The sequence below is a fragment of the Ascaphus truei genome, chromosome 4, assembly GCF_040206685.1.
Source record: "Ascaphus truei isolate aAscTru1 chromosome 4, aAscTru1.hap1, whole genome shotgun sequence".
Classification (NCBI taxonomy): Eukaryota; Metazoa; Chordata; class Amphibia; order Anura; family Ascaphidae; genus Ascaphus; species Ascaphus truei.
The window spans coordinates 2,528,487-2,547,082 of NC_134486.1; the positions used below are offsets into that span (position 1 = coordinate 2,528,487).

At 47.1% G+C, this 18,596-nt stretch overlaps 2 protein-coding genes across 3 annotated transcripts in view; both read right to left on the minus strand.

The window, feature by feature from the left end:
• LOC142492496 (uncharacterized) overlaps window positions 1–18,596 on the minus strand; it is a 300,526-nt gene that overhangs the window by 107,890 nt on the left and 174,040 nt on the right. The window lies entirely within an intron of this gene.
• The window catches only part of LOC142492502 (uncharacterized), a 71,561-nt gene that overhangs the window by 19,825 nt on the left and 33,140 nt on the right, over window positions 1–18,596 (minus strand). The window contains exon 5 of one of the 2 annotated variants that reach the window (XM_075595188.1): window positions 18,155–18,259. The exons of the other annotated variant lie outside the window; for it this stretch is intronic. Within the exon in view, the coding sequence (XP_075451303.1) occupies window positions 18,155–18,259 (105 nt within the window). The remainder of the gene's footprint in view (window positions 1–18,154; window positions 18,260–18,596) is intronic. 2 annotated transcript variants of the gene reach the window in all.

The window sequence follows — 18,596 nt, forward strand, 5'->3', positions numbered from 1 at the left end:
CATTCTAAGATGGCCTTATCCAGCTCCGGCTTGGGAAAACCCCACTCCTACTCTGTGCACTAGGTACATGATCTCTGTCATCCATACAAGACATTTGGTGGGTTTAATTGTCAGCCCCACTTCCCCAATTCTCTTTAGCACCGCTGCTACATGCAATAAATGGGACTCTCAGGAATTGCTAAACACAGCTATGTCATCCAGGTAAGCCCTTGCAAAACTTTGCATCCTTCCAGCAACCGATTGACCAGGCGTTGGAAGGAAGTCGGGGCATTCTTCATCCCAAATGGCATAACTAACAACTCATAAGCCACGCGGATTGATGAAAGCAAACTTCTCCTGCGCCTCCTGTGTCAGAGGGATTTGCCACTACCCCTTGGACAAATCCATGGTAGCCAGATACCTTGCCACCGCCAGCTCACCCATGCGGGGCATGGGATAGGCATCCGACACTTCTGAGCATTGAGCTGCCGGTAGTTCACACAGAACCGAGTGGTTCCGTCCTTCTTAGGTACAAGGACTACCGGGGAAGCCCAAGGACTCAGACTTTAATTACTCCTAGGACCTCCTGCGGTATGCTCCCCTTTACTTTTGGTGATACCTAGTAGGCATTCTTATGTAGGTGTCTCTGATTGCCGGTGTGGACCGGGTGATCAGTAATATGGGTCCTGCCCGGCTTATCCGTGAACAGGACCAGATACTTCTCTAACATGGCTCGTGCTTGCAACCGCTGGGGTGCCTTGAGCTGGGACCCTATCTCGACCTGTACCACTGTGCCCCTTTTCCTAGCTTCCCCTAGGAGTTCGGGCAGAGCTTGGCTCGCCGGGTCCCCCATTGATAGGCTACAGATAGCCAGTATCGATGCCACACACTGAAAATACTCTTAACATATTTATATCATATGTCCTATGTCTCCCTATCTCTCCATCTAGCTGTACAACATAGTTGCACTCGTTCATCCACCGGAGAATAGTGTACAGGTCAGCCCAGGCAGTCATGAGTTTGTTCTGAAAGGTGGCTTCAGAACAAGCACTTGCTGCCCAGCGATGAACTCTCTGCTACGAGCATTATTGTCATACCAGCGCTTCTGCTTGGTCTGAGTATCTCTGAGGAACATGAAACACAGACAGAGCTCAGTGCACATCCAGTGAAACTTATACACAGTACAGTGCCTAAATATATATGTATAGATATCTATTAAATAAAATGGTCTTTTAGTTTAACATTTTGGCCAAATTGTTGTAAGCCCCTAAGCCACTACACGGCAGACCACATCTCAAGGGTCCCTAACACTAATATAAATTCTTAATAACCTGTGCATTACCAGGAAGAATGATTTATAATAAATCTGTCAAAATTAGTTGCATAGATCTAAGTCTGATTGAAGCTTATATTAACCTGTACATTACAAGGAAAAGCACTCTGTATTAGATTTGTCACAATCACACTGCAAGCAAGCAAGTTCCCCTGAGAGTGGGAGATGCTATGGAGTGAGCTTTTAACCATTTAAATGTGGGAGGGGGTGAGCTTCAATTAGGTAGGAGGTTGCCACCCTCCAATCAGCTAAGACTAGCTGAACAAGAATTGTAAAACATACAGGACACCTACAAGCTCATATTGAACCCCCAAAATAACCACAACATATATATAAGCATATAAGTGTCACAGAGAAGTGCTACTGAGCATGGCAATATATATTTAAAACCAGAGACAGAACATAAAACACAGACAGAGCTCAGTGCACATCCAGCGAAACTTATACATGGTACAGTGCCTAAACATATATGTATAGATATCTATTAAATAAAATGGTCTTTTAGTTCAACATTTTGGCCAAATTGTTGTAAGCCAACTGAGCCACTACACGGCAGAACACATCTCAAGGGTCCCTACACTAATATAAATTCTTAATAACCTGTGCATTATCAGGAAGAATGATTTATAATAAATCTGTCAAAATTAGTTACATAGTTCTAAGTCTAACCATTTAAATGGTTAAAAGCTCACTCCATAGCATCTCCCACTCTCAGGGGAACTTGCTTGCTTGCAGTATGATTGTGACAAATCTATTACAGAGTGCTTTTCCTGGTAATGTACAGGTTAATAAAAGCTTCAATCAGACGTAGAACTTTGCAACTAATTTTGACAGATTTATTATAAATCATTTTTGAAGCTTGCATAGGCAAGTGACCCAGCTCATAGGTGTCAAAACATTTGGTTCTTTGGTCCATTTTAATGACAGGAGAAAAAAAAAACCTCATCCTGCTTGTCCCTGCTTAAAACCTGCAGCAAAAATACACTTTATTGATCATACCTGGTCCCCTTATCTCACAATTATATTTTTCATATGTGTTTGCTTGGGGTGTACTATACTGCAAGCTCATACAATACTGCAAAATGGGGACAATAAAGGACAGAGGGAAAAATAAGACATGTAAAGTGCATGAAAAATTAACCCCTTCATCCCCAATAGGAAATAGGGGTAACCAGCTGAGCACACTGCCTTTATTAATGCGCTGATTGCCCCCATTTTTGCCACAGTGAGCTCCATGGGACAGGGACCTGTGTACAACTAGCAGCGCTATACAAGAACATGCTATTATTATTATAAAGAGAGGAGGAGGGGTGTTATTGTATATTGCAGACACCTTACAATTTACACTGATAAATTGCCCCCAAGCCCACCCTCTTTTGTAATCCTAGTTGGAAAAAGCTGCCTCCCCTTTTCTAAGCCCATCTTGCTTGCTGGCATCTACCGCCCCCCTAAAGCCTCTCTACAGTCCCTGACTGATATCACCCAGTTTCTTGGCTCAATGTCCTCTCTGAGAAGAGTGAGCTGCTAGTTCTTGGGGATTCAACTACAACTGGCTCTACCCTAAAAAACACAAAATCTTAACCCACACGGACAAACCTGAAGTCGCATAACCATTCCTTGCTAGACTGGATTTTCTCCTCAAATCCCAGCAGAATCCAATCCTCTGGCATCCTTCCTGACATTTTCAGTGACCATGCAATAGTGTACTGTGTAAGGAAAATTAAACCGCCCCAACCAAGCCCTAAAGTTCTCCTCACTAGAACATTTAGAAACTTTAAACCACAACAGTTTCTGGATGACCTTACCAACTGCCCTTTGTACAGAATCGACTTAATTCCCGACCCCGATTCTGCGCTCGACTATTTCCAATCCGAGTTCTTAAAACTCTGTGATACCCATGCTCCACTACGCAAAATAAGGGTACGGGGGGCCCATCTTCCATGGGTTACACCTGACCTTATAGCCCTCTACCAGTTCAGGGATGCCTTGTGAGAAAGCTACAAAGTAACTGGCACTACCAAGGATCTCAATCACTACAGATGCCTGCGGAACATGTGCACAAGGCAAACAAGGCACGCAAAAGCACAATATTACTCTGACAATCTCCTCCAGAGTACATCAAACCCAATTTACATCTGGAAAGCTATCAACAACATATTCCAGCCTTTTAACCATCAACAACTAAGTAATATCACCAGTGGTCGATAAATCACCAAAAAATCTACTCGCCGAACAAAAAAATCTACTCGCCACCTAGTACCACACGCGTGCTGCTTGGGCCAATAGGAGCTCGCCACGATGTTAAATCCACTCGCCCGGGGCATGCAAATGTATAGGTTTGTCGAACACTGAATATCACTAAGGGGGATATTACTCTGACAAACCCCACGACATTGCAAATGCATTCAATGATTACTTTGTGAGGTGTGCCACTAACATACTAGCGAAACGCAACCCATACCACAAACATGAATCTCGTCCTGGGAGTACCCCTATAGCCCCAACCTCTCCCAACACTGCTCACAATATTCAATTTGTCCCAGTATCCGAAGTGGAGATTACACAAGCGCTCCTCAAACTACAACTAAGCAGCCAATGTGGAACTGACTTACTGCAATCTAAGTTTCTAAAACTTTCTAAAACTTGGTGCCCCAGCCATTGCCAAACCAATTGCTTCCATAGTCAACTCTATCCTGTCTGCAGGCCATATCCCTGGAAAACTGCCAGAGTTGTCCCAATCTTCAAAAGTGGGGACAAAAACACTGTCTCAAATTACAGGCCAATCTCACTTCTCCCAATTCTATCCAAAGTCATGGAAAAATGTGTTCACTCCCAATTAAGCGAGTTCTACACCAAGACAAATTTCCCTAGCCAATTCCAATCTGGCTTTCGCCCCAAACACTCCACCGTAACTACCCTGCTAAAAGTTTGCAATGAAATCCAGTGTGGAATGGAACGGGACAACTCACTGGTGCAGTATTCCTAGATTTTGCAAAGGCTTTTGATACAGTTGATCATGCTATCCTGCTCAACAAACTCCAGAGCTCTGGAATAGGGAAGCACGCTTTGAACTGGTTTTATTCCTACCTATCAGGTAGATCCCAACATGTGTCCATCTCAGGCTCTAACTCCAACCCCTTGGATATCACCTGTGGTGTCCCGCAAGGCTCTGTTCTGGGGCCCCTACTCTTCTCAGTGTTCATTAATGATCTTCCCACAGCTTGTAAGGAAGCCTCAATACACATGTATGCAGATGACACAATCCTATATGCATACAGCCTCTCCAACCTTGAACACATACTTCAATCTGACTTTTTGAGACATAAAAATTGGATTTACCAAAACAAACTGTTTTTTTTTTTTTTTGTGTCAATCATTTTTTTATTATTTTTCAATCATATTTCAATCAAGCCACATTTGCCTCCAAACTCCTTGAACGTCTTGTATTCTCTCGATTGCTACACTTTCTCAACACCTATTCTCTTCTAGACCCTCTACAATCTGGCTTCTGCACTGCTCACTCTACTGAAACAGCCCTCACTAATATAACGGACGACCTCCATGCTGCCAAAGACAGAGGTCAGTACACTCTGTTCATATTACTCGACCTCTCTGCAGCATTCGACACCGTGGACCACCCTCTTCTCCTTCACATTCTCCATACTCTTGGTATTCGGAATAAAGCTCTATCCTGGATCTCCTCTTACCTCTCCCATCGTACTTTCAGTGTCTCTTTGGCTAACACCTCCTCCTCCTCTATTGATCTCTCTGTGGGGGTACCCCAGGGCTCTGTCCTGGGACCCCTTCTCTTTTCTCTTTACACACTCTCTCTAGGTGACCTAATCACATCTTTTGGGTTTAAATATCACCTCTATGCTGACGACACACAAATTTACCTTTCAACCCCTGACCTTACACCTGCTATACAGACCAAAGTTTCTGAATGCCTCTCTGGAATATCATCCTGGATGGCCATCCGCCGACTGAAACTTAACATGGCAAAAACAGAGCTCCTTATACTTCCTCCCAAACCTGGCCCTAATACCTCCTTCCACATTGCTATTGGAACTACGATCATTCACCCAGTAGCCCAAGCACGCTGCCTAGGGGTTACACTTGATTCCTCTCTCTCATTCTCCTCTCATATTCAAAACGTTTCTAAAACTTTTCCTCCACAATGTCACAAAGATACGCCCTTTCCTCTGTTACTCGACTGCTAAAACTCTGACTCAGGCCCTCATTCTCTCACGTCTCGATTACTGCAACCTCCTGCTGTCCGGCCTTCCTGCCTCTCCTAAACGCTGCTGCCAGAATCACTCTACTCTTTCCTAAATCTGTCTCCGCATCTCCCCTCATGAAATCCCTCTCCTGGCTTCCGATCAAATCCCGTATCTCACACTCCATTCTTCTCCTCACTTTTAAAGCTTTACACTCTTCTGCCCCTCCTTACATCTCAGCCCTAATTTCTCGCTATGCACCATCCCGACTCTTGCGTTCTTCTCAAGGATGTCTTCTTTCTACCCCCTTTGTATCTAAAGCTCTCTCCCGCCTTAAACCTTTCTCACTTTCTGCCCCACACCTCTGGAATGCCCTTCCCCTCAATACCCGACTAGCACCCTCTCTATCCACCTTTAAGACCCACCTTAAGACACACTTGCTTAAAGAAGCATATGAATAGCACTGGATAATCATGGACACATGATACATAAAGCTTGGCCCCCTGCAGATGCACTTACCAGAACTCCCCCCTACTGTCTCTGTACGTTCTCCCTACCTACTGCTGCGGCCGAGTTTATTCGAGCATTTGCCCGTTCTCGGCCGCAGCAGTAGCCTGGCGCGCGCCGGAGGGTGACGGGCGCGCGCCGAAGCAGCGGAAGAGCGCCCTCCGATCGGGGCGCTCTCCCTCCCGCTGCCGGGTCCGCCGGGTCCCCCGGAACCCCCTGCCGCCGTCCCCCACATCGCGGGACACCAGGGCTCCCTCGGGGAGCCCTGGACGCGCGTGCAGGGGGCGCACGCTCCCGATGACGCGTGACCGCGCCGAGGGGCGGCCACTAGCAAGCCGGGAAATCTCCCGGCTTGCGGATCTGGCCGCAGTGCAATAAACTGTGTCGCCAGTGTACCAATTAGATTGTAAGCTCCTCGGAGCAGGGACTCCTCTTCCTTAATGTTACTTTTAAGTCTGAAGCACTTATTCCCATGATCTGTTATTTATATTATTTGTTATTTATATGATGTGTATTACTACTGTGAAGCGCTATGTACATTTATGGCGCTGTATAAATAAAGACATGCAATACAATGATCTTCACAATACAAAAAACTTCACAATACAAAGCACATAGAAGCGCTTAGCAGTATAAAGGTTTGCTAGTCTTGCAACAGTGGTTGTGCAATAAAAACTTTGTGAATAAATCTTACGTTGTTTACCAACTGTACCTGTGGGATAGGTAGAGTCGAGAAAGAAAAAGAGAAAGAAGGAAGAGGAAGGAAAGAGAGGAGGAGGGGGAGGGGTTGGGGAGTGGGACGCAACCAACCTACCCACCTGGTCGGGGTACCATACGAATTTGCCTCAATACTCTATTCTAATGATTTTCTTCTACCTCGTTATTTTGGGAGCCGTCTTATTTCTTTCTTTATTGTAGGAAATTTTTAGGCCAGGGACCATGGTCCCCATATCTTATCCGACTTGTCTAGTGATTGGTTTAGTTGAGCCGACAGTTTTTCCATCAACTTAACATTACTGACTCTGGATAACTGTACGTCTAGAAGGGGGGTTTATATCTTTCCACGCGGCTGCTCTAGAACTGCGAGCCGCTGCAAGTATAAATGAGATTAGTTTGGCTACCGGAGCCTGGAATTCGTCTACTGGTTTGGCAAATAAGTAGGTCAACGGGTCCACCGGGATCCTCAGTTCTGTTAAATATCAGGTTGTGAATCATGATCCAGAATTTCTGTATGCGTGGGCAAGCCCCCCAGATGTGAGCCATGTCTCCTCATACCACATCCTCTCCAGCCAAGATCTGGCGTTCCTGGGAAGATCTGGCTCAGCCTACTCGGGGTTAGGTACCATTGAAATAGAATTTTCTATATGTTTTCTTTTATGACTGTACAAATTGATGTTTTAGCTGCTGATTCCCAGATATCCCTCCAGTCGTCATTATCTATTTCTATATAGAGGTCTTCAGCCCACTTCAGCATATAATTGTGGGGTTGAGATGTTGCATGAGATGCCATCTCCATATATATTCCCGAGATCAAACCCCTCCATACATAGCTTTTCAAAAGGGTTGAGAATTTAGTGTTCTGAGAGAATGTTTGTAAGACGTGTCGAATCTGTAGATAACTGAAGATTGAGAGGTCCTGCCTGTGGGGTTTCTGTTTTAGATCCCGATGAGAAAAGGATCTCTTCCCCCTTCTATAAAGGTCTTTCGCTGCCGATATGTCCAATTTCCTTCGTTGCTCTGCGTATTTTGAGGAACACCCCGGCAGGAACCTAAGATTGTTTACAATGGGGCGAGACTAGAAGGGAAGGTGGAAAGAGTATCTCTTTTTGCTCTTAGACCAAATTTCCCATGTGCACGTCATCGCCCCAAGCTTAAATCTTCCCGCGGGGCTCTCCCCCTCCGGGCAGCTCCAGAGTTCCGCCGCCAACGTGGAAGGACCCACATAAGTAGACTCGATCCCCAACCAGCCGCAGGTTGATCACAGTTCCACATCGTTACTTGTTTTAGATGGGCCGCGTGATAATATTTAATGATGTCTGGGACTCCCATGCCTCCGACTGACCTCAGTGCTGGCATTACTGATCTCGCTACCTGCGGTCTTTTGTTCTTCCATATGAACTGGAAGATTCTATTTTGGATGTTTTTTAGCTCCCTAAGCGGGACCTTTATCGGAAGGGTTTGGAAGAAATACAGCAGTATAGGCAATATATTCATTTTCACTGCTGCTATCCTTCTAATCCAGGATATCTGGAAGTCGTTCCAAGTCTGTAGGGAAATTGTGTTGGTATAGTAAATTGTATGTGTTTGTTATGTGTTTGTTATGTGGATTCCTAGGTATTCCTAGGTATTTAATATGTGTGTGGTTCAATTTGTAATTGAAATTTGCCTGGAATAGCTTGGTTTCTTGGGCCGGTAATGTTCAATTTAGTGCTTCTAATTTATCGTTGTTAATTTTATACCCTGAAGCTTGTCCGAATTGATCTAATTGGGATTGCAGATTTGGGAGAGATATTAAGGGTTTGGCTAGAGATAATATGATATAATCTGCAAATAATGAGATTTTACAGCTTGTTCCGCCTATTTAGATACCCTGGATGTTTACATCGTCTCTGATTATTGCCGCTAGGGGTTCAATCGATAAAGCGAAGAAGAGAGGGGACAATGGGCACCCCTGTCTGGTTCCATTTTTAATTTTGATGGGGCCCGAGTCTCCTCCCGATAGCTTAACATAGGCAGTGGGCATCCTGTAAAGGGCTCTAACGCCCTCAGGAATAGGCCCGTGATTCCAAATTGTAACATTGTCTGGTCTAGAAATGCCCATTTCATTCTATCAAACGCTTTTTCTGCGTCAAGGCTTAATAGAATCGCCTTTGAACCGGTCAGATGCACATGGTCAACAATGTTTATAACCTTTCGAGTGTTATTCGAGTGTTATCTGAGGCTTGTTTACCAGAGACAAAGCCAACTTGGTCCAAATGTATAAGTTTTGGTAGAATTGGGGTTAATCTATTCGCTAAAATTTTGCTGAAAATTTTCAGGTCTGAATTTAACAGAGAGATTGGTCTATAGCTTCCACATTGGAGGGGATCTCTGCCCTCCTTATGGATTATGGCTAGGTTAGCCATTGAAATTGAGGTAGGGATCTCCACACCCTCCAGAAAGGTGTTAAACATCTCGAGAATAAAATGGGGACAGCACCGCTCTGATTTTTTTATAATACAGGTTAGAAAACCCGTCCGGGCCTGGGGTTTTATTGGTTTTGAGCTGGCTTACTACTTCAGCAAGTTCTTCCTGGGAAATTCTTTTGTTCAATATCTGAGAATCTTCATCCGAGAGCTTTTGAAGATTGCATTTTTTAAGATAATTGGATATTGCCTCGGACCCTGTTTGCCCTCCCCGGTTTGATTCTAGGTTATACAATTTGGTGTAAAAATGTGAGAATTCCTGGGCTATTTCTTTCTCATTATATGTTGTTGCTGCTGATTTGGTGCGGTTTGCTGGGATTTGAGATTTAACTCTCAGACCTCTTAATTTGTTAGCTAATAACCTGTACGCTTTATTTCCCCTATTTTAGAAACGTTGATTTGTCCACCTTAACACTCTCTCTACCGCATCTATTTGAATCTTTTTGAGTTCCAATCGAGCTCTTTCTAATAATTTGTATAATTTTTTTGAGGGGTTCCGTTTGTGTCTTTGTTCGATGTTGGCCAGATTGTCTGCTGCTTCTTTGTATTGTTTTAGTTTCTCTTTTTTCTTATACGCTGCTATAGAAATGAGATCACCTCTAATTGAAGCCTTGTGCGCCTCCCACAGCATTGCCGGAGAGGACACTGAGCCTTTATTTATTTGAAAATATTCTGTGAGTTTCTGCTTAATTACACTCTCTATTTCTTGCGAATTTAACAAGGAGTTATTTAATTTCCAGGGGTATCTATTATTTTTGCTAAAGGGCAGAGAGAGTGCTAATTTGATAGGGGCATGGTCCGACCAGGATCTTGTTCCTATGTTCGACTGAGCGGATGCCTGGAGAATATTTTTAGTACCTAGGAAATAGTCAATACTCAAGTAGGTCTGATGAGGGGCTGAGAAAAACGTATAGTCTCGCTGACCTGGGTGTTGGACCCTCCAAATATCCATAAGCGAAACACTACGCAGTAGTTCTTTGAAATCCTTCGCGTTTTTAAGGTTAGTTTTGGAATGTCCAGCACCCGCTAACTCTGACTTATCTAGTTCCGGGATACTTGCCACATTGAAGTCCCCTGCCACTATTATTGATGAGAGGGACACCGGGTCCATAGACTCCAGTACCCCCTTCAGAAATTCAGGCTGGTGGTCATTAGGTGCATATATATTACAAAGGGTTAGTGGGGTCCCTGATAGAGAGCCTTGTATTATAAAGGTATCTGCCTCCAGGGTCCCTAGATACCTTCTTCGTGACAAAGGGTGTGTTGTTTTTGAATAATATGGCTACTCCCCTTTTATTTACTGAATAGGAAGCAAAATATGCTTGAGGATATGTGCTTAAATGAGTTTGGGGGGGGATCCGAATTAAAGTGCGTTTCTTGGAGGTAGAGAATGTCCCCCTTAGTTTTTTTTTATCTCCTGAAAGGCTAATTTCCTTTTTCTATGAGAGTTTAGCCCCTTAACATTTATCGATATTAATTTTATTGAGGTTGAGCTAGCCATAGGATCCAGACCTTTTTAAGCTTAGCCACTTTCTCAAAGTGGAAACTTGTTTTTCCCGGGGGTGGATTATGTTTTTTTGTTTCTTTTATTGTATTCTGGTTCTTGTTACGGGCACTCGTGGCCCTTCGGGGGATAGGTTTGGTTGCTGAACAGGGAGGAGGGGAGGAGAGTTGGGTCGGGGACAGATGGGAGATGGGGGAAGAGGTGGAAAAGAAAGAGTGGGTTAACTATGAACCCAGTATTGGTGCCCTACAATTCAGCGGTGCGCAAACTGTGGGGCGCGCCCCCTTGGGGGGGCGCAAGATTATGTAGGGGGGGCGCGGGCTGCTTGCAGGGAAACCTGGGGGCGGCCAGAGCTGTGCACGGGCGGCCAGAAGCTCCGTGCTGCTGCTTCTATGTGTCTGTGTCCTGCAGAGGGGGCGGGGCCTGCAGAGGGGGCGGGGCCAGAAGCTCCGTGCTGCTGCTTCTATGTGTCTGTGTCCTGCAGAGGGGGCGGGGCCTGCAGAGGGGGCGGGGCTTCTCTCTGCACACAGACAGCCCCTCCTTCTCTTCCTGTCTGCTTCCCGCACCAGTTTTCAGCAGCATGGGGGGTTGGGGGATCGGAGCATGTCGCCCCCCCCCCCAGGAGAAAATGTGTGTGGGGGGGGGGGATTGAGTTTGTGTGTGTGTGTGTGGGGGGGATTGTGTGTGGGGGGGGGATTGTGTGTGTGTGTGGGAGGGGATTGTGTGTGTGTGGGGGGATTGAGTGTGTGTGTGGGGGGGATTGTGTGTGTGTGTGGGGGGGATTGAGTGTGTGTGTGGGGGGGGGGATTGTGTGTGTGTGGGGGGATTGAGTGTGTGTGTGGGGGGGATTGTGTGTGTGTGTGAGGATTGAGTGTGTGTGTGGTGATTTGAGTGTGTGGGGATTGAGTTTGTGTGTGTGTGTGGGGGGATTGAGTGTGTGTGAGGATTGAGTGTGTGTGGGGATTGAGTTTGTGTGTGTGTGGGGGGGGGTTGTGTGTGTGTGTGGGGGGGTTGTGTGTGTGTGTGGGGGGATTGAGTGTGTGGTGGGGGGGATTGTGTGTGTGTGTGAGGATTGAGTGTGTGTGGTGATTTGAGTGTGTGGGGATTGAGTTTGTGTGTGTGTGTGGGGGGATTGAGTGTGTGTGAGGATTGAGTGTGTGTGGGGATTGAGTTTGTGTGTGTGTGGGGGGGGGGGTTGTGTGTGTGTGGGGGGGGGTTGTGTGTGTGTGGGGGGGGATTGAGTGTGTGGTGGGGGGGATTGTGTGTGTGTGGGGGGATTGAGTGTGTGTGTGGGGGGGATTGTGTGTGTGTGTGGGGGGATTGAGTGTGTGTGTGGGGGGGATTGTGTGTGTGTGTGAGGATTGAGTGTGTGTGTGGTGATTTGAGTGTGTGGGGATTGAGTTTGTGTGTGTGTGTGGGGGGATTGAGTGTGTGTGAGGATTGAGTGTGTGTGGGGATTGAGTTTGTGTGTGTGTGGGGGGGGGGGTTGTGTGTGTGTGGGGGGGGGGTTGTGTGTGTGTGTGGGGGGATTGAGTGTGTGGTGGGGGGGATTGTGTGTGTGTGTGGGGGGGGGGGTTGAGTGTGTGTGGGGATTGAGTGTGTGTGGGGATTGAGTGTGTGTGTGTGGGGGGGGGGTTGTGTGTGTGTGGGGGGGGTTTGAGTGTGTGTGGGGATTGAGTGTGTGTGGGGATTGTGTGTGTGGGGATTGTGTGTGTGTGTGTGGGGGGGGGGATTGAGTGTGTGTGTGTGGGGATTGAGTGTGTGTGGGGGGATTGAGTGTGTGTGTGTGGGGATTGAGTGTGTGGTGTGTGTGTGTGGGGGGGGGGGGATGGAGTGTGTGTGTGTGGGGATTGTGTGTGTGTGTGGGGATTGAGTGTGTGGTGTGTGGTGTGTGTGTGTGTGGGGGGATTGATTGTGTGTGAGTGTGGGGGGGGGGATTGAGTGTGTGTGTGTGTGTGGTGATTGAGTGTATGTGGTGTGTGTGTGTGTGTGTGTGTGTGTGTGTGTGTGGTGATTGATTGAGAGAGTGTGTGTTGTAATGCAGTGGTGTGCAAACTGGGGGGGCAATGAGGCGCAAGATTATTTAGGGGGGCGCAGGCTGCGTGCGACGAAAACTGGGTGCGCGGGCCGGCAAACGCTGTGCGCGAGGGGCGGCCAAGAAGATGTGCACGGGCGGGCAGCGGAAGATGTGTGCGGGTGGCTGAACAGGATAGTGCAGGTGGCGGCCTCGTGATGTGTGTGAGTGCACGCGCAGGGGCTTCGGAGGTACGGGGAGGAGCACGCCCGAGCACGGTGAAGTCAAACGCCCCTCCCGGTGTCTGCCCTGCAATAGCGCTGTGCTCCTGCTCTCCTCCGCTGGCAACCTGCTTCGCTGCGATCCTCTGCGAGGGAAAGGGTCGGCTGCCACTGTATCAATCACACTATGAATGTACAGAAATAATGTAAAAAAAGTGTGAAAACACAACATTGAAAACAGGAAAAAATAATAATAATGTAGGTAGGAGTGTGGATGACAATGGGGATAGCAAGCCAAAAAGCAGGGAGGGGAAGGAAGAAAAAAAAGGGGGGGGGGGAGGGAAGGGAGGTAGCAAAGAGCTGGATGAATGCCCCCCAAAGTATTGCCTTTGTGCACGTACGCTCTCCCAAGCTTGGTGCTTGGGGAGACAAACAAAATTGACTTTGATGTGCGCTCAGCAGCAAATACAGCCACACACAGCCACACACAGCCACACACAGCCACACACAGCCACACACAGCCACACACAGCCACACACAGTCACACACAGTCACACACACAAATAGCCCTGATCCACGCTTGCAAAATTATGCAGGACACCCTGTGCTCACGCTTGGAGAGTTGGTGATGTCACCGCTCTCAGCGGCAGCGTGGACGCAGCCTAATTTTGCAAGCGCGAGCTGTTGAAATATGTAAGTATTTAAACATATTTGGATTTATATTGTATACCGTTTAATAAAGGGTTTGTTTTTTTTTAATGTGATTTTGATTACATCAGGCAGGGGGGCCCGAGAAATTTTATGGATGAAAAGGGGGGCTCGGCATAAAAAGTTTGCCCACCCCTGCCCTACATCATTCTAGTGAGAAGGTAAGTGGGCTTAGTGCCCTCGAGAGACTTTCCTAGGTACCCTGCACGGGTGGAGGTCAGGGGAGTTGTCCCCGACCTTCTGAATTCTTAAAACATATAAAACCGTATACAGTAATTTTCTCAGTAACCTTTTTGTTTCTCCTTAGGGATCAGGACCTTTAATATAAGAACATAAGCAGATTTGTATGTCCTATTCTCTGGACTTCCCCCTCCTAAAGAGGTGCTGAGGGGGGAGCAAGGTCGAGGTAGGGGAGGGGTGGGGAGCGGGGAAGGGAGGTATGGGGGGGGGGGGTGGGATAGAAAGAATTGGGGGGTAGGTTCACTTATATTATACATTGGTACTAATAACATTGTACATTTTGTGATCTTAATATTTGTCTTATGCACATTCGAGCTTTGGACTCAAAACCTGATTGTAAAACATTTGAGTTCGGCCCTGTCTGCAAACTCTTAAAATGCCTCGATGTGCCTCTCCTCTCCTCCCGAGGCTAACCCCTCAATCACTACTACCAGGGAACATCCTTGGTTTTGGACCTGGGACCGGCAGGGGGTTATGGATGGGATGGTGGGGGGGGTGGGCAGAGGGGAGAGGGTGGGACAGGAAGGGGGGGGAGGCGGAAGGAGGGAGGGGAAGAGGGGGGAACTGGGCGGAATCAGGAACAGGGCAGGGGGGGTGGAGGGACCAAGAGGGCGACCAGCTCGTCAGGGCTAGCGTCCGGAGGCCGGGACGAGAACAGAGGGAAGGGTGGCGTGGAGGTGAGGCAAGGCAAGGAAGGGAATGGTGGGAAGGGGAAGCGCTCCCCCTCTGGTTGGAGGTTCCCAGGTAAAAAGATACCTGGGGGGCCAACGAGAGACCCAAAAACACAGGAGACCAAGGGCTTTGGTGGAACAACTTGATCACGTCTCCGGTACCTCAGGGATCCGGGAGAGGCTGCGAAGTACAATCCAGGAGGGAGGGGTGGTTTTCTCTTTTGGCCCCTGTAGTGATCATTTCTTTTCCTCTTTGTTGTTAGTACTCTGTGGCTCTGGGGGTTATTTGGGAGGCTATTCTTTCTGAGGCCCTAGGGGGGGCCGATGAGTGCTGAGACCTCGGCTCTCCTCCATTTTCCATACCCAAGAGGCCCAGTGATTTTAGGAAGGAGGGTGCTTCTTCTGGTCTTGAGATGGTTCTGAATTTACCATTTCTCTGGACTATCAGCTTAAAAGGGAAGCCCCATCTGTACCGAATTCTTTGATCATTTAAGATCCCGATTAATGGTTTCATTTCGCGCCTTCTTTGGATGGTGGCTCTGGAGAGGTCATTGTAGACTTGTAGGGGCTCGTTTTGGAAGATTATTTCCCCCTTATCTCTACTCGCGAACATCAACTTTTCTTTAATGGAGTAGGAGTGCATTTTAATGATGACGTCTCTCCTCCTCCTAGGGTCCTCTGAGCGCGGGCCCAGGGCTCTGTGAGCGCGATCCATCTCCAAGTCCCTGTGGTCCAGATCCGGAATCAGAGATAGGAACAGTTCTTTCAGGTAAGCTCGGAGGTTTTCAGTACTTATTTCCTCCGGGATATTGCGAATTCGAATATTTTGTCGCCGGTCCCTATTTTCATGATCTTCAATGGTTTCTTTTAGGGTGTTTATTTCGTGGCCCAAGCGGTTTATCTCATCATCTGCAGACGATTGTGAGAGCGTTCTCTCCTCCAGCTTGGTCTTTATAGGGTCTGTGCGTCCTGCCAGTTCTGTCCTAACACCTTTAATGGCCGTTTGTAGATCCTCCTGGAAATTGTGCCTCATTTTGGAGAACAGTTGCTCCAGGTAGACTTTCGTTACTTCTCCTCCTCCTTCCTCCCGTGGTCGGCTTTCATTAGCGCGCGTTTGGGTGAGAGTCCCTGGCGCGCTTTCCTCGGCGCCATCTTGGGAGTCCTGGTTTTCAGCTCCGCGGCCCGTCACTCGTTGTGTGCTCGCACAGAACTTCGCTATGTCTTGGGTAACCGCTTTTTTTCGGTCTGTTCGCCATCTCTGGATGCTGCCCTAATCAGTTTGGAAAAAGATTGCTTGTTTTACGTCGGTTTTATCCTCTTTCAGATCGCTTATAGGCAGAGGGTCTTGGGAGCTCTTCCCTCAAGCGACCATGCTGGATGACGTCAACGGAAGGCTCCAAACAAACTGTTTTTAAACACTGACAAGACGAACAATGGTATTTGGGACCAAGTCTACATTTTTAAAGCTTCCAATGACTGAGCTCCAGATCAGAACACACGCTAAAACCATCCTAACTCCTGTTACTAGTTTTAAATACCTGGGCATATGGTTTGACTCCCATTTAACATTCGGTATGCACATTGATACCGTGACATCCAAAATCTATGCCAAACTAGGGGTACTTTACAGGAACAAACCCTCCCTAAGTCTGCTGGTCAGAAAATGTATCGCACAGCAGATGCTAATGCCAATTATCGACTATGGAGACATAGTATACGGCTCGGCACCCCAAACTTGACACTCTACAATTCAATATGCCATTTTGTTCCCCAATGCAACTACAACAAACATCACTGAGAAATGCTCAAAGAACTAGATTGGTCATCACTCGAGTCTAGGCGCAAAGTTCCTCTTTCCTGTCTTGCCTTCAAATACTTTCTGGGCAAGCTACCCGCCTACCTGAACAAGCTCCTCACCCCTACCACATGCAGCACCTATCACCTGAGATCAGACTCCAAAAGACTGCTCATGGTCCCAAGGCTCAACAAAGTATCCGGCCGCTCCTCCTTCTCTTACCGTGCACCCCAAAACTGGAACAATCTACCAGAGACTCTCACATCCACCACCAGTTTAAGTTCTTTCATAACTAAAGCTGTCTCACATTCTAATCTGGTCTATTACTGTTACATACGCCTATAATATATATTATCTCTAACTGTGCATGCTATGGCTTGTATATAATGTATACCCTGTTCACTTATCTAACTATTTGTAACCATGTATTATTTGTCATCTTAACTCTATACCTAGGACATACTTGAAAACGAGAGGTAACTCTCAATGTATCACTTCCTGGAAAAACATTTTATAAACAAACATACATATCTATATATTACAGCATTTAATAAGTAAGGCTTTGGGCTCTGAATTAACTTTTGCACACACTGTAGAGTATTTACATTTTGGACACATTTTTCTACCACAGATTGTGTGTTAAGTGCATAGTTTTTTTCTATAATAAACAGGGACCCGAGACCCTGGCAGTTATTAAATTTAACATTTTTATTTCCATAATTTCTCAGGTGATGGTCGCGTATAGATATGATTGCAATTGAGTAAGGGGTTAATATTACCTAATTGAAAGTTCCTTGCGGAGGAGAAAGGCGAGTTGGATAGAGTAGCCGTGTGTATTAACCCTGGCTGCATATCTAAGTCACGTGCTCACTTGCGAGCTGCGTATTAACCCTTGCCCCATATGCAGGTCACGTGCTCACAGGTGTGCCATACATGACACCCCCCTACACCCCAAATACATACAAAAAACCCATCCCCACCCAAATTAAAAAAATTCTCACAATGCAAAAACATACAAAAACATGCTCCAGTACCCAAATACGTACAAACCATCCACCCCCAAATTCATACAAAAAGAACACCCCCCCAAATACATACAACCCCCCTCTTCTCAAATACATACAAACCCCACCCAAATACATACAAAAATAAAAGCACCCCCAAATACATACAACAAACCCCACCTATAAAATACAAGCAAAAAAAACTCTCAAACACCCAAATATATACACCCATGCTCCCTCTCACCCCCAAATACATACACACCCCCCTCACTCCAAATACATACAACCCACCCTCAACATACATTCACAAAAAGACTCCACATCCCAAATACCAAAAAAACCTCCAGCCCCCTAATACATACCCACCTACCCTCAAATTAAAAACAAACACCCCCTCCCAAATACAAGACCGACAGACTTCCTACCTTGGGGATGGTGTCAGGCCTCTGGTGCCCGGCTCTCCCCAGCTGTGTGGGCCTCAGAGAGAGGCCCTGCGCGGGACAGTGAGGGAGCGCGGCAGCTGGGGAGACCGGGTCCGGCGGCCAGACAAAGCAGTTGACCCGAACCAAATTCTTTGCCCGGCTGCCGGTCCTCTCGTTGTTGCCAGGCCCCGGCTCTCCCCAGCTGCAGGCCTACCTCACCGTTACTGTCCCGTGCTGGGCCCTCCCCCCCACCGGGCCGGGACACTTGTCACAGCTCTCCCCCCCCCATCGGTGGCCCTGACTACTTGTAACAAGATAACGTGTCCCTACACTAAAGGATGTTGTGGTACTCACCATCGACAGCAAATGTGACTAATTCTGTCTTTATCGGGGGGAGATGTTCCTCAGCGTTCAGCTCTTCTCTCTCTGGCTTAATCTGTAACCTCTCCGGAACAATCCCTGGGAAACAGAAGTAAAATGCATCGTGTGAAGCTGGGAGTGGGGCTCGCCTTGTGAGATCACTATACAGAAACACTTTATCCCGATTCCTGAGGGGAAGTCACTGATATTATGTGATTATTAACCCCGAGTGGTGAGAATGTTTTTACCCGAGTGCTGAAAACACGGAGTTTCTGGCGCTACCAATGTTACATTACATCCCGGGATCAGCACTCAGGATATAGGTAAATAAGGAAAACCCACACGCTCCCAGCAATTCAGCACAATAAGAGTTCCTTTAATGTACACAAATCACACACACACGTGAGAGGCCCGACACTCACCGGGCGGAAACGCC